Below are 15,661 nucleotides of genomic sequence, written 5' to 3'. Positions count from 1 at the left end.
ATGTCAATTGGATCAATAAATGGATTATTAATAGGATAATTAGCCTGCTATTTGGGTTTTTCTATTGCAAACGGTTATTGAGAAAACACCGTGGGCGATGACCTCCGGCAACGCACACAGTTTCTAGAAATAAACCGTGTTGGATTAATGATCAATCACACACGACATCCTCTTGAAAACTGTTTGCATTAGGCCACCTGGCGCAAATGTTTACCACATAAAAACTGTGCGTGATGGACAACCTTTGCCACACAGTTTCTTCTAAGCACCATATGTGATGCATTCAATAACGCAAACGATAAAATTGTTAATACCGTGTGCAGTGGAAACGCTATCACAAACGTTTTAACAGGGGAAATTTTGTGTGATGTACCTGCGAACAGAAACGTTTTCCTTGGAGCGACTGTGTGGGATGTATATACGAACAGAAACGTTTACCGGGGATTGACTGTGTGGGATGAACTTACGACCGGAAACGATTTTGCCTGTATAATTGAATTTTTTTAGCACTACTGTACGTATAACCATATTTAATCGCTCGCCGGTCGCACACGACCTCATTTTGCCAAGCGTGTGTGCTAGGAGGGCATATCCCCAACGGTTTCTGGGTCGTGTGGGAAAGACCCCCCTATCGCAGTCACACACTAGGCGACGGTTCCAAATGCCATCGCGGAAAGGGGTTAAAAACCGTTTGCATAGCACCTACGCGTACCAGTGTGAGGCCATCGGAATAGATTGTGTGTGTCAATGCGAGGTCATGGCATATCATCAAGCCTGTAGGTGTAGCGATAGCCGATAGGTGTAGCAACAATAGTTGTCAGGAAGGTGGCTCTAGGTTGATTCATGCATTTGTTTTGTTGGCTATTGTTGAATAACATAATAAAATGATTGTGTGCATCACTTGATGTAGAGGCCATGGGTAATCTTTCTTTTCAAAAAAATAAAATTAAAAAATCAACGGTTTTGTAACCGAGTTATCTATGTTGCTTGTAGTGTGGCTTATGTGCGGACCAAGAGTTTGAACTCTTTTGTGTGGGCCTGCATAGAACCAATAAAAAAGCCTTCAAACTTCTCTACCTACATGCCTGGTTTCTTGTAGTATGTGCAGTACATATATATTTAACTGTTATTTTGTTTCATTTGTTGCAACCCAACAAATGTACAAAATGCTCAACATATATTACTACATGAACAAAGATATAACAGAAGGGATGTATTGTGCAAGATATAACCGCTGGTACAAAATATGGACAACCATTTGGAGCCTGACATTTCAACCACCTCATGTGAACACCTACTCCTAAACCACTGTGCGATAAATCACAATCATTTGCAAGGAGAAGCACATGAATCGAACGTCTAAATTTTGGCTCAATCATTCTTTTGTGGAACATAAGCACCACACCGCCTAGTAAAATGTAACGAAACCATCCTCTACATCATCATATGAACAACATGAGAGAGCGAAAAATTCCATGTCAGCTTTTTTGCCAAGGCTGATGAAACAAGCAGTGTGTTCAAGTACTGCACTCGCAGGTAATTGTATGCTGTATATCACATACACCTTGATATGGTTGACCGTTTCTGATGTGTTGCCTAATCAAAAAAGTTCATCCGAGTGAATTGTATGCCGTATATCACATACACCTTGATCTGGCTGGCCGTTTCTGTTATTCCGGTCATCGCAAACTGTTCGTGTGGATCAACTGTATGCCACGTATCACACACGCAACTCTAATCGGAATCATGCTTAATGTGTCCGACACCGCACACAGTTCGTCTTATTGGTAACGGTTTTATTAGAACACCGTTTGCGAAATGCATCGCACACAGTTTGGTCGAAGGGTCTCTGATTCATGTGTCGCGTTAGCAGCATCATGCAGCAGTGTAAATCAGTAGATTTGTAATTATTTCTTTTATTTACTTTCACCTGAAAACGAAAAACATGCACTCTAGAAACCTCATCAACTTTAGATATTTCTCCCACGATATTTTAGATACTATAAAAGACACAATGATATAGATATACTTACCATTTAACTAAGTGGCACACTCGATAGGTAAAAGTATGTGACTTTGCTCTTTTGTCTTCTCTTTGCTGCTATGGTGGAATTCTGTTTTGCTAGGAGCTTTTAAGGGAAACTGTCTGAATAATGAAACAATAAATGCCGCATATGCTATATTCTATAAATTTAGTGCAAGTTTAATTTGCCTGGTAAATGTTAAAATTGTATAACAGGAGTATTTATCATAATATTTAGTGACATTTTTTGAGAAGCTAAATCGATAAAGATCGTATGTCGAGATAATGAGTTATGAATAAGTAAAAAAATTATTATAAATAAATGAAAATCATTTCTACTATCTAATATAGTATTATGTAAAATGCAGCCGGATTGGGCATAAAGTAAAATGCAAAAATAAGTTATAATAAATAATGAGTGTGAGTCATAAAAGCGATAAGAAATCGAGATTAAATTGAGGTCAAGTTAAATATGAAAAAATGTATAATTTTTCTTAATATATAGAAAAATATAGAAAAATACAATTTACTATTTTACGCTTTGCAATTATTAATTTTATATATTGATGCCAATCTCCTAAAACATTTTGCAGTAAATGAAACAATAAAAATGGGTGGGGTAGACACAAAAGGAGACTGGCTAGAGATAAGTCACCTGGAAAAACAATTTGGGTATGTCGACTTTTCTTAAAATCAAAAATTGATTTGCACCAATTTGGGTAAGTTGATTTTTTTTAGAGGAGCACTCGGCCCTTTGCAATCACAAAACAAAATCTCAAGGGATACTTGGCCTTGATCTGAAACATAACTAAACATTGACTCGATACCTAGTAAGATGCAAGACAAAAAATGAATATAAATTAACATTAACAAAAACAAAGAAAAAAAGATATTTTTCCTAAAAAATAATTAATTTAAAAGTTCGGCCAGTGACAAAAGGGTGCACCTACGTACTAACCGTCGGTGAGCTGGATAGTGCATGATTCAGCTGTATGTCTTCCTCGCTTTGCTCCACAACACAAGCTACCTAGCTATAGTATTATATTTTGTCATGGTGATTGAGAAAACTACACAAGTGTTGAAGTTCATAGCTATATCTTATATGAGTATGTATTTATCAATTGACCTTACAAAACATAATTATGATACAAGGTATATGTATGTACATACAAAATTAAAGTTCAATTAATATTCATATGAGGATGATGACAAGGCATAGGCAGACCTATGATACAATGTGTGTAGTTTTCTAAATGAAGAATATAAAATAAAAACTAAAATAAAGAAAAATCAAAATAATGAAGTTTTCTAAGGAAGAATGAATTAGTAGCAATGGTATTATACTTTAAGAGGAAGAAAATGAAACAAATAATGACAAAATTTGCACAAAAATGTAAAAAAAATATAATATGCAAGAATAAGCATATAATAGTGATATTTTTTTTTTAAAAAAAAAGAAGTTTCATAAGAAAGAAGGAATTAGTTCCATTGGTATTTTATCCTTAAAGAAGAAGAAATTGTAATACAAACTAAAAATAAATCAAAATAATAAAGTTTTCTAACAAAAAATGAATGTGGTGTTGGTATTACCCTTCTATAAGACATAAACTGGAAAACAAATAATGAAATTTTTGCACAAAATTTACATAGAATTCACCCTGTAGGAAAAAATAAAAAATAGCACATAATTTATTGCACTTTTTATAATATTCAAGAATACACATATAATAGTGGAATTTCACAAAAAGAAGTTTCCTACAAAGGAATGAATTAATAACATTGGTATTAACCTTTAATGATAAATAAAATAAAAATAATGACAAAATTTCCACACAATTTAGACAGAAGTTGCACTTTTTTATTATATGCAAGAACAAACATATAATAGTGAGATTATTACAAAAAAAAGTTTCGTAAGAAGAAATGAATTTGTGGCATCTATAAGAACTAAAAAAAAATAAAAATAATGAAGTTTTCTAATAAAGAATGAATTAGTGGCATTGATACCCTTTAGGTAGAAAGAAAATAAAGAAAATGTCAAAATTACACGTAAATTACGTAAAAATTGTGTTTTCATAATATGTAAGAATAAGCATATAATTGTGAAATTTCGTAAAAAGAAGTTTCACATGGTTCCCTTTACGAAGAAAGAAAATGGAAAAGAAAACATTAAAAATTGTGAACACAACTTTGCACTCAAATTAAACTTTTAAATATGCAAAGAAAAGCGTATAATAGTGCAATTTTAACACTGTAGCGTAATTTACACACATACCATATAGTACTTGTGTGTATACATTTTGACTAATCCAACATGCCTAAAATACCCATATAGAAAGAAAAAATCGACTAAAAATAAAAATAAAAGCAAAAGAAAGAATGCATACAAAAAAAGGAAATGTGTAACTGGCTTCAAGCCTAGGAAAATCAACTTGCCCCAAACCGAGGCAAGCAAAATATCCAGCCTGAGAAAAAAAATCGACTTGCCTGAAATAGAGGCAAGTCAAAATCATCCTAAGAAGCCATGAAATAACAGAGAGAGGAAAAAAATATGAATCTTGACAAAAAAGCATGTCACGTGTGCATTGGCGAGACTCTTTCTATTCAAGATGGTAGACAACAAATGGAGTGTGCAATCACATTCATAGCCCCTCCCCATCCCTGCCCCGTCGTGGCAGCTATGGAGCTCCAATTTGGAGGAGCAGCAGGTGGTGGAGGGCTCGTGTGGCCTCAGAGACAGAGATTTGGTCGTCGAACTACAGTTCTGGAGAAGAATGAGGTAGTGAAAGAGTCAGGATATTGGGGATCTCGGGGAAGGAAAATATGGGTGGGACTCAGAAGTTGAGATTAGTGAAACTGCACTCAGTTCCATAATTGGTCTACGCTTCAGCAGCCGGCGGGGACCACAAGTCAGTGCGAGCACATAACTAGACAATGGCCAGGCTCTTTAACCTCCATGGCTAGCAGTCTAGACTTTAGATTTCGGCAGCGAGCTAAGAATAACTCCAACAATTTCTCTAAAAAACTTCCCATATAAGTGCTTCTACATTATGTCCCTAAATTTTAGGGAAAGTTTTTTGAGAGCTACTTTTGGCAGATCCCACGAAACTTCTTCCCCTAAATATATTTTTATTTTATTTTTGATTAAACAAAACTAGATAATGGCCTAGGGCCCGCCCGTCAGTGCCCTGCAGCGAAGGCAGTGGTGGTGGCGCGTCGACGAGACAGGCGAGCAGTGGCGGCGGCTGCATTCCAGCGGGGGACGACGGGTGGGCAGTGACGCGGCGGCGTTCGGTGTGGGCGGTGGCGTGAAGTTTCAGTTGGTTACTTTGCCGTCAAATGTTTACAGAAGCAAAAACGTCCCCTAAACCTGAAGTAAGTTGGGTCCAAGTTTACAGGGTTCTATAAATTTATTTCTGTAAATATCATTTTCCACACGGCAAAAAAACAATTTTTTTATGAACATACATACGCATATATATTATGTATGCGCAAATTTCGGTAACATTATACTTTCACATGTGGCGTACAAAACAAGATAAATATGCATTTTCCAAAATGGGTGGACATTTTTTTGTTGGGCCAGATTTTTTTTTGTACAGCATACAATTCACAAAAAATTCAAACTATTTTTTCACACGTTTGTGCAGAAGACATACTTCCATGGATTATTATTTTCAATCTTTTTTGAAACTTTTAAATATGTTTTTTGATTATTATTTTATTTAGAAAAACAGGCCCGATATGGAGCCCAGCCTCCAAAAATTCACACTAGTGTTTGGTTGGGTTTTCCCTTGGCTTATCCAATTTGCCTTATAAGCCGAAAAAAAAGCTCCTATTTAGGGGCTTTAGACTTTGATTTTGCATAGAATCAATAAAAAAAGGCTTTCATTTTAAAAGGAGAAAAGCAAACCTGCTCCAGCTTGCCTGGTTTCTTATGGTTTCAGTCGTGCATGTATATTTAGCTGTTATTTCTGTTTCATTTCTTGCAAAATACATATGCACAAAAATGCTCATATTTGCAAGATATGCCAGTAGAACAAAGCATCGTGCAAGATTTAACAGAACGGATGCATTGTGCAAGGCATAACTCAGCTAGTACAAAATTTGGACAAACATTTGGAGCTTGGTATTTCAACCGCCTCATGTGAACACCTACTGCTAAATCACTGTGCGATAAATCACAATCATTTGCAAGGAGAAAGAACATGAATTGAACGTCAAAATTTTGGCCCGATCATTCTTTTGTGTAACATAAGCACCACACATGGCGGTTCTATGAAAATCAAACGAAACACTTACCACCTAGTAAACTGTAACGAGACCATCCTCTGAATCATCATATGAACAACAGGAGAGAGCGAAAAGTTCCCATGTCAGCTTTTTGCCAACGCTGATGAAACAAGCAGTGTGTTCAAATAGTGCAGCCGCAGGTAACGAACAACTAACAGACCTCAGCTCAGACAGTTTGTACTTGGTGCCTACTGGTGCCTAAGCTCCCGTCCCTAGTAAACAGAAAACACCTCAGCAGCAGCAGCTCATCATATAGCTGGATCTTCTAGGTCAGCAGTGGACAGGTTATTGATTCGTGGATACGCTGCCTTTTCGCTCAGCTGGTTTTGAGCCCAAATCAACATCTTCAACAGGCTAGGGAGTTTTGGATCTGCCAATATGGACGCAAAGATCAAGGATCTTCAATAAAACAAAAACTCTGGCACAAGCATGCTAGCAGTTCGAAAGAGCCCAAACTCAGCAACGAAAGTTTCATTCTGCTTCAAATGTATGAAACGGCAATCGAAAAGCAGCACTGAGATGAAAAGTTTTAAACTTTTGTGTAGTTAATATGAACCTTATATAAAAAAACTTGAGAAGATTCATCCTGATTTCTTTCAACAGCACATCTCAAAAGATGTTTAACAAGTAGCATCCCTACGCAGTTATTTCACCAATGTTAATCAGTGTTTTCTATATTGACCGCTGGTCACACATGATAAGCTTAAGGGCAAACTGTTTTGAACATGGCAGTACTTGCTTATACGAAGTACTAATGTTAAGTCAGGTAACCTTCATCTAAAAAAAAGTCAGGTAACCTTCTGGTATATTTAGTTTAAATACACCATGTTTTTGTGCATAGTTCTAGAATAAGAAATACACTTGTCAGTCTGATATCTTTTTCTACCAAAAGGTAGCTTATTATAAAATAAGAAATATGGTATCATTTCATATGACACAGGCATGCAGGTACACTTCAGTGACAATAAATCATCAAAAAGATAAGCAAATAAAAAGGGTATCACAACATATACATGCGTAGTACATACCTTTCTCATGGCTTTGGCTTGTAAGGATGGCGGCGTTAACTTCACTTGCTGTCTTCAAACGTTGAGAAACATCCAATAGTTCCCCGTATGGGCAGTTCTTTACATCTTCAAAAACCAAGAGTGCTACTGTTTTCTCTATTTCCTCGAGAAAGGCTAGCTGCAAAAATTCACAGACCAAAAGTAAGGTCACACAATTCTCTTAAATGCAGTGGTATTAACGGGAAAAACTAGCTACCAGGAGGAATTGCATTGTGATTGATATAGGTTCGAACCCTGACTCTTAACCAAGGTAAGGGGGCTAATTTTTTTTTACTGAAAAATTACATTTTCTTCGCCTCTTGGTGCAAGTTCTTCTTGAGCAAACTCCAAAGCTTCATGTATTTTCCCCACACGAATCAACTCTATCAGCTTTTGTTGCTGCAGATGGAAGTATATTTCGGGATTCGTATCCAGAATCTGCATGTCATAAGTCTAGTCAGGATATGAAGTCAAAATTCAACGAACCCCACTGTGAAAATGCACAAATGAACCCTCTGCTTTCTAGAACTAACACAAAACTTCACTCGGCAGTATACAAACAATATAAATATACCACCGGCTGAAAAAACAAGCAAATGTAGTTTTCTCAATCAAACATAGATGCAATTTCTGATACGCATATACCTAAGCTTCACAAAGGAAAAGAACAACTTCTAACAAAAATAAAAGCATGGTCCAAAGAAACCACATCTATCACCAGTACTGGATTAACAATTTGGACCACCATGAAATGTGAAATTAATTATTGTTACATCATTGCTCACCAGCAACACATAATGGAGAACCCAGAATGCCCTTTGCACATACAGGCATACAGCAAAGTACCCAAAAACTGCAAGATAGTCGCCCCTCCTCCATTCTTACTAAAATTCTAAGCAACAAATGCAGTTAATTTTTAAGCAGAGGCCAAAACCAGCCACAAACGCAGTTTTCTCGATGAAACAAAGATGTAATTTCTGAACCGCATATTCCTAAGTTCCACATAGAAAAAGAACAACTTCTAGCAAAAAGCAAGTAATCAAGTACAGTCCAAAGACAAAGCACATCAATCATCAGTACTGAATTCACACATTGATTCACTGTGCTAGGGGGGAGTATTATTTCTCTTATCTGAAATTGATTGTTGCATACAGGCATACAGCAAAGTTACCCAAAACTACCTTTCCCAATCTCACTTTTCAGATAGTCCAACAACGAAATACGAACTGAAACTGCAAGCAAGAGAGGCAGAACCGAACCGTGGGGTCGAGATCGTTGATCTTCTCGATAGCCTCCTGGACGTTCCCCGACTGAACCGCCTTCTTCACCTCCATCCGGTCCGTGATGGTCGCCAGGTCAATCTCCGCTGCAACACGAAACCGCATCAATCAGACCGCACTCCGTGCCCAATCCATTGATCGCAGAACGGGAGAGCGAGAGGGGCTCGATTGTGTGCGAGCGCGCGGGCAATGGCGTACAGTACGTTGGGTGCCGGACTCGACGCGGAAGCGGTCGGCGGCGTCGACGAAGCCCTCGGTGACGAGGAAGTTCATGACGAGGCGGTTCATGTCCTCCTTGCGGATCTTGACGTCGCGCAGCTTCCCCTCCCACTCCTCGCGCGTCACCACCTTCTTCGAGGTCGCCATGGGGGCGGGGGAGGGGTTGGCTGCGCCGAGATGAGGGGAAGAGGGGAACGGCGAGGGCGGCGACGGCGATGCGCGCCAGAGGATGAGGTGTTTGGGGGAGGGGGGCGTGGGGCGGGATTGGGGCGTCGGCGGTGAGGTTACGGCGCGGCGGCGGGGCTAGGGCAGGCGGCGGCGGACTGTAGAACCGCCTGGGCTTGGTTGGGTTGGCAGGGGAAAACGATGGAGGTTGGGTTGGTAATTTAATTTTCTTTCAGATGGTGGGCTGGGCTGACTGCCTGGACTCTGACTGACCTTTACACGGTTGGCAAGCTTTCTCCCTTTTTCTATTTTTTTCTTCCCTTTTTTAATATTGCTTTTCTTTTCTTGTTTTCCTTTCTATGAGTTAATAAATTTTATTTTATCTTTGTTCTTATTTTATTTGTTTAAATTCATTGCTTTCAAAATTGTTTGGCTTTTATTTGTTTTAGAAAAAATTCAACCCGGTTATTCAATGCCTATTTAAAGAATGTTGATTGTGTAATTTTTTAAAATGCTTATAATGTATAAATATTTTTATAGTGGTTTAAAATAATATACATCATACTTTAAAAATGTCCCTCACATATTTTGGAAAAAATGCAATCGTACAAAAGAGGGTTTATCTTGTTGTATTAAAAAATGAGCACCCCATACAAAAAATTTTACCATGTATTTTTTTAGTGCCCATCATGTATAAAAAGTTTGCTCATGTTTTTTTTGTATGTTATTTCCTATCTTCTTTTTTGTGTGTCTCTGTATCCGGTTCTAGCCCAGTGGTCAGAATGCATCAACCAGATTGAGTGCTTGCCTCCTTATTGGTAAAGGAGGCAACGGTACTAGCCTATAGAACAGATCTTGTTCAAGTAAGGTCATTTTTTCATACCTTCTTATTTGTTCATACCAGGTATTACAAGTGCTTTCTGTGATGGCAAGTGTAAAGTACTGTTCCCAAATCATGTATCCCCCATGTATTGTCCTTCTGCACTTAGATTGAAAATTTAGATACGTGTATTCGAGCTAAAGAAGTGCGGAAAACATTGGGTCTTCAGGAAGCGATCGCCCAAGCCCTTATGTCGGGCTGATCTAGCGGTGACGTGCTTGAGAATATCATCAGAGATCAAAGGCGTAATTCAACCACATTGGAGCATCTTGGCTTCCAAGAGGCTATCTTGGTTGGAGCTTGGTAAATCTGGGGACAGAGAAGGAAAGTGTGAAGGGCAAAGGTGTGGCGACTCCTTCCAAAACAACACTCGCCATACATGCGATAACGGCCAATTATGCTGGCGCTAGGAGTGCGACTAGTGTACCTGCTGTTAAATGGTCTAAACCTGCTCAAAATCTTTATCAAATGAACGTGGATGCATCATTCATAGAAGATGGAATCGGAGCCACAACGGAGGTTCTTTGGAACTACTGGGTGAGGCTCTTGCTTGGTCAACAACTCTCTTTACACATGTGCTTGGTGCCACTGTGGAAGCTTTGTGTTGAAGAATGGTACGGAGCTAGCAGACCAGTGGGGATGCTCCAATGTTATCTTTGAATTTGATTGTCTTGAGATTTTTCTGGCATGCAAGGGGGAAGTTGATATCTCGAGTTATGCTCTTATTATCTTGAGATTGTAGAGCCAGTAGCCGGCCCTACTATTAGCTATGCTCTTATTAAGTCACACCCATGTGCAACCCATCCCTCCTCTAATGTGTGTGTGTGTGTGTGTGTGTGTGTGTGTGTGTGTGTGTGTGTGTGTGTGTGTGTGTGTGTGTATATGTTAGAGTTCAAGTGCCAATCTTCTTAAGTATAAAGGGTTTAAAAGGTCAAAAAATGCATAACGGGACAAAATAGGAATATATACCCACACATAGCTTACTATTGTGTCATCCAAACTGATTGTCCGTATCTCGTGCTACCATCTTTCGCTAGTTGCACCCGAATGACATAAGTTGATAGTTCACTAAACTGTTTGCAACAGTGATTCTGAACTGTGTGCGAGGACTCAGTTTGCACTTGTGTATGAATCAAACAGCCCAAATGAAAAAAAGAAAATATGCTAGTAAGGACTCTGAATTTCTTGTCGAAATTTGCAGAATCAAAGATGCCGGCTCGTAGAGTGGTTCTGATGGACCGTATTAACGATGACAATCCCGGCGTGGGAGCTGTGGAAGTCACAAACAGCAGTACTAGTAATACTGATCTCGCCCATAGTCGCCATAGTTTCTACGGAATTTTCTTCGACGAAAACGTGTAGAACGGTTATGATGGACGGAGCTGGCGAGCGCGGCTATAAATACCGAAGCTACCTCCGCACTCTCTCGACAGTTCTCGCCATCGACCACTGCATCACTCGCCGCAGAACTTCATCCCGGCGCACGGCATCGAGTGAGCAAGCAGCTAGCTAGGAGACCCAGAGCCATGGCGGTGAGGAAGGACATGGCCGTGGTGGCGGCTATGATGGTGCTGGGGCTGGTGGCTCTGGGAAGCACAGCGAGCGCGGCCGCGGCGCCGTGCAACGCGGGGCTGCTGGCTGCGTGCGCGTCGCCGGTCATGACGGGGTCCAAGCCGAGCGCCGCGTGCTGCTCCAACCTGCGCGCCCAGCAGGGCTGCTTCTGCCAGTTCGCCAAGAACCCCATCTACGGCCGCTACATCCAAAGCCCTTACACCCGCCAGACCGTCTCAACCTGCGGCATCGCCCTGCCACACTGCTAGTGCCTCGATCCAACATATACCGCTGGTCGTTTGTGTGTGTGTGTGCACTGTGTACGTACGTTTTACTGCTTATTATTACTCTCGGCAACTCTGTGCTGTCAGCTCGTGTGTATGGATGTGTCGTATGATTTGATGCCTTCTCTATGAGAATAAGAAGATGATCTATGGAGGGCGGTGTGGCTCTTGCTGCCGCTGCTGCCTTAGTTTTGATATAATAAGATTGATCATGTACCGACTGGCGAGCTTATGGATGGGTATTTGTGCAATTTATTACTTTTTTTTAACACGGTACATTCGTAGATGCTCACAAACACGAGCATACACTTACCTCTATGAATGCACGCATGCACACTCTACCGCTATGAGAACATATGAGATACTGAGCCGGCACAACATTTTAAGATTGACGAAGACACCATAGACACCTTGTAGTCAGCGGGAACGTCTCTTTCCACTGAACGAACATCGCCGGAAAGTCTCAAATGAATCCAAGAAAAAATTGCGAGCATCAATGCCAAGTCTAGGACTTGAACCTTAGCGAGCACATATGAGATACTAAGCCGGCATAACATTTTAAGATTGACGAAGACACCATAGACGCCCTGTAGTCAGCGGGAACGTCTCTTTCCACTGGACGGACATCGCCAGAAAGTCTCAAATAAATCCAAGAAATTGCTAGCATCAATGCCGAGTTTAGGACTTGAACCCTGGTGGACTGGGATACCACTATCCTCCTAACCACATCCAACCATAGGATGGTTCATGGCATTTGTCGATTTTGTTGAACATATTTGCAGGTATTTTGTCCTCCTTCTTAAATTTCGTAAAGTCCATGAATAATGGACATCCGTCGTGCAAAATCTCAACGTGTTTCCACCCCATTCTTAACAGACATTTCCTTGGCCTATACCATCCGTAGTGAATGCTGGCAACCCTAAACTTCCTTTCATACTTTCAATGGACATGCCCTGGGTTTGCTCCCCTGCCAATTCTTGCATTTGATGCCCGTGAGGAAGATGAAGAAAAAATGTTGTCCGTTCCATCTACTCCCTCCTTTCCGGTTTATAAGGCTCAATTCAAAAATCTCACCAACCAAGGTAGATGGTGAGTGGTGGAATACTTTTTGTAGTTTGCAAAAGCACCCAATTAATGCTCTTGTTTTCCTCAAAAAAGTATGTTTACCAATGCATTAATTGCAATGCATGCATGCATAAATTACATGCATTGGTCAATTTTCTCTTAATACTTGCATGCAATGATTTAATGCACCTTGAAATCTGAACATGTGATGGGAAACAACCAAATTGAGCCTTATAAAATGGAAAAACTAAAATTTTGAGATAAGCCCTATAAACCGGAAAGGAGGGAGTATAACACTACATATATGTATGAAAAAGAATCGCTCAAGAAGTTTTTATTGTAGACTGCAGTTGATGTCAATAAAAAAATCACAATGTACATGTTCAAATAAAGGCTAGAGGCTGATTGATCGGTTAGTTGGTATGCATGTGCACAAGTGCTTTCTAAATGTAACTAGCACAGTCGTCAACGCAGATGCGCAAGCAACATCCTTAGTGTTCATAATAAGTGAATAAAATGATAAACTATCATATCTTGCACACATTGTTTTCTTTATGTTGCATATTATGATCATATTAATTGTTGTGAAACATAATATTTTTAAAATGCAAGGTATCATAATAATATTTTTAATATATACTTCCTCCGATCCATATTAATTGTCGCTGATTTACAACTTATTTTTAAATCAACTTAGTCTAACTCGAGGATATCCTACTAGGTTTAATGCATGTACTTAACGAAGCTATTAACAAGGGAAAAAATATTTACAACTGACATTACCTAAAATCTCTAAAATGTAGTTCTAGCTATACCTCAAGGGCATTGTCTCGCATGACCCGAGGGCCCTAAGGTCGGCGATAGTGTCAACGATGGTATGTGCTCCCTGGTCTCGGTTAGGGAATCATTGTATCAAGGAGGGAGGTGGGGCGTTTCACGACGAAGGACGAACGAGATGGCAGTGCAAGTGCTCATGAGAATAGGGCGGGGGGACCAAAGTCAGAGGGTCGGGTACAAAAAAAAATTTGAACCATCACAGTTGGGCTGCGAAGCAACCGCCCTCCATGTTGATCCAATGGAGGCGTGTGCAATTGTGTTGCTTTTGCGTGTGTGTGTGTTGGGGGGGGAGGGGGCATTCTAGATGAACACAGTTGAACATGCTATGAGCCCATCTCCGATGTGTTTAAGAGGTTGCATAGTTTTGCAAACCGGACCGGATCAACGTTTAGATCACAAAAGAACGGGACCGAAGACACTTGTAGGTTTTTTAATCTCTATGGACTGATCCGCCAACAAACCAGACGAACCAGGTGCAGGCTATTTGTAAAACAGAACAATAACTTGCAACAATCAGGATTTGATCCAGTGACACATAAAATAGGATGAAAACCTCATGTCATCCCAATAGCCAAATCCACATTGCTCACACAGCTGTCAAAAGAAAGAATATTACGTAATTTGTCCTGTTATTAATACTATATTAATATACATAACATATATTTTACGGACTAAAACCTAGACAGTGAAATGGTCAACCGACGGTTCGACCGATGAAAATCTGAACCAGCAGTTCAGTCACTAGTCTGGTTTCTTAAACTATTCCTACAGATCCGGTCCGCAGCCTCCTTTTGAAGGAAAACGGTAGGAAATTCCTACTGCATATATTTATAGATTTATATGTTTGTAAGTTACTCCCTCTGTATTAAAATGTAAGATGCTTCTGTAGGCTAGTTTAACCTAAAAACGTCTTATATTTAGGTTAATGGAAAGCCTCGACCCAAGCCTCTTCTGGAGGCTTCTAGCTCAGTCATATATAGGCATATAAGTGCCGTGACACATCAATCGTGTTGTAGTGGAAATGCGGACAAAACCAAGCAGAAGCGCAGTGCACAAGATGATGCAAGGATTGTTGACTCTAGTTGAATTCTGCACCACGTGTTTCGAATAAACCACTTTCTCCTGCCTGTCGTACTGTCTAGCTCATGCAATTTCAAGAGCGCATGAAAAACCCTAGTCAGTCTGACTAGCCCAATCTGCTAGTAGTCGTTGCGTGCGTGCTGTACAGAGGTCAACTCTCCGAATCACTTGGAATTTCACGCACTTTAAGCTTGTTTCGTGGTGACAAATGAACACGCGCATCTTTTCGATTCAAGGCACCATGAATACAGCAACGGCGAGACTTGACTGCAGTCTGCAGGTCTGGCTATGCAATTTGTAAGACTCCTTCTAGCGCTTGGAAAAAGTAGATATACGTACAAGACCACGCTGACGAGAACGAATTTTGAATATAGGACCAAGCATCCATCCGGAGGACAAGTTCTTGTCTTCCCAAACTGCTTTATGGTTTTTCTTTTCTTTCTTCTATGGAACTGTTGATAAGCTTGAAAAGTCGATGATGACAGGAGGACAGGTTCTTGTCTTTCCGACTGCTTTATCGTTTTTCTTATCTTTCTTCTGTGGAACTGTTGATAGCTTGAAAAGTCGACGATGGCACTGTGAAGAAGTCAACAGAAGCGCAAGACGTCGAATTCAGTCGCAATAGTCTGCTTCACTCCCGCTATGACTTGGGAAAATTTTGAATGGGAAAGTTAGATGTATATTGTGTTTAAGTTAGAGATAAGGATGTAGCGATAGAATAGGTTTAAACTACGTGTAATTTGTCTTATACTCTATATATACCCCATATTTTATTATTGTCGATATGTCTATTTTTTTATTATCTTTTGTCAGATTGTTAGTGTTTAGCTGTGTGCATCTTAGTTATGGAGAGGTCGGGTGTTACTAATCATGATTTGTATCCGCGTGATGCTACGTTTTGAGTTAATAAAAGTGCCTTTATCAAAAAATATACCCCA

General features: G+C 39.9%; 2 protein-coding genes and 1 pseudogene across 2 annotated transcripts; 1 reads left to right on the top strand and 2 right to left on the bottom strand.

Annotated features, from left to right (window-relative positions):
• Nucleotides 1–6,213: 6,213 nt before the first annotated feature.
• LOC123073682 (protein GID8 homolog) lies at nucleotides 6,214–9,183 on the bottom strand. Its single transcript, XM_044496741.1, has 5 exons — nucleotides 8,846–9,183; nucleotides 8,622–8,728; nucleotides 7,669–7,800; nucleotides 7,345–7,501; nucleotides 6,214–6,686 (listed from the first exon to the last, which is right to left on the bottom strand). Exons 1-5 carry the CDS (start codon nucleotides 9,006–9,008, stop codon nucleotides 6,565–6,567), a joined length of 681 nt encoding a protein of 226 aa, XP_044352676.1. The 5' UTR covers nucleotides 9,009–9,183; the 3' UTR covers nucleotides 6,214–6,564.
• A 593-nt stretch (nucleotides 9,184–9,776) lies between these two features.
• On the bottom strand, nucleotides 9,777–9,899 carry LOC123081240 (uncharacterized; annotated as a pseudogene).
• Nucleotides 9,900–11,283: 1,384 nt separating this feature from the next.
• LOC123073681 (non-specific lipid-transfer protein 2P-like) lies at nucleotides 11,284–11,944 on the top strand. The gene has a single exon (XM_044496740.1). It carries the CDS (start codon nucleotides 11,433–11,435, stop codon nucleotides 11,724–11,726), a length of 294 nt encoding a protein of 97 aa, XP_044352675.1. The 5' UTR covers nucleotides 11,284–11,432; the 3' UTR covers nucleotides 11,727–11,944.
• Nucleotides 11,945–15,661: the final 3,717 nt, after the last annotated feature.

The sequence above is a fragment of the Triticum aestivum genome, chromosome 3D (genome assembly GCF_018294505.1).
Source record: "Triticum aestivum cultivar Chinese Spring chromosome 3D, IWGSC CS RefSeq v2.1, whole genome shotgun sequence".
NCBI lineage: Eukaryota > Viridiplantae > Streptophyta > Magnoliopsida > Poales > Poaceae > Triticum > Triticum aestivum.
This window is presented reverse-complemented; position numbering and strand designations above follow the sequence as displayed.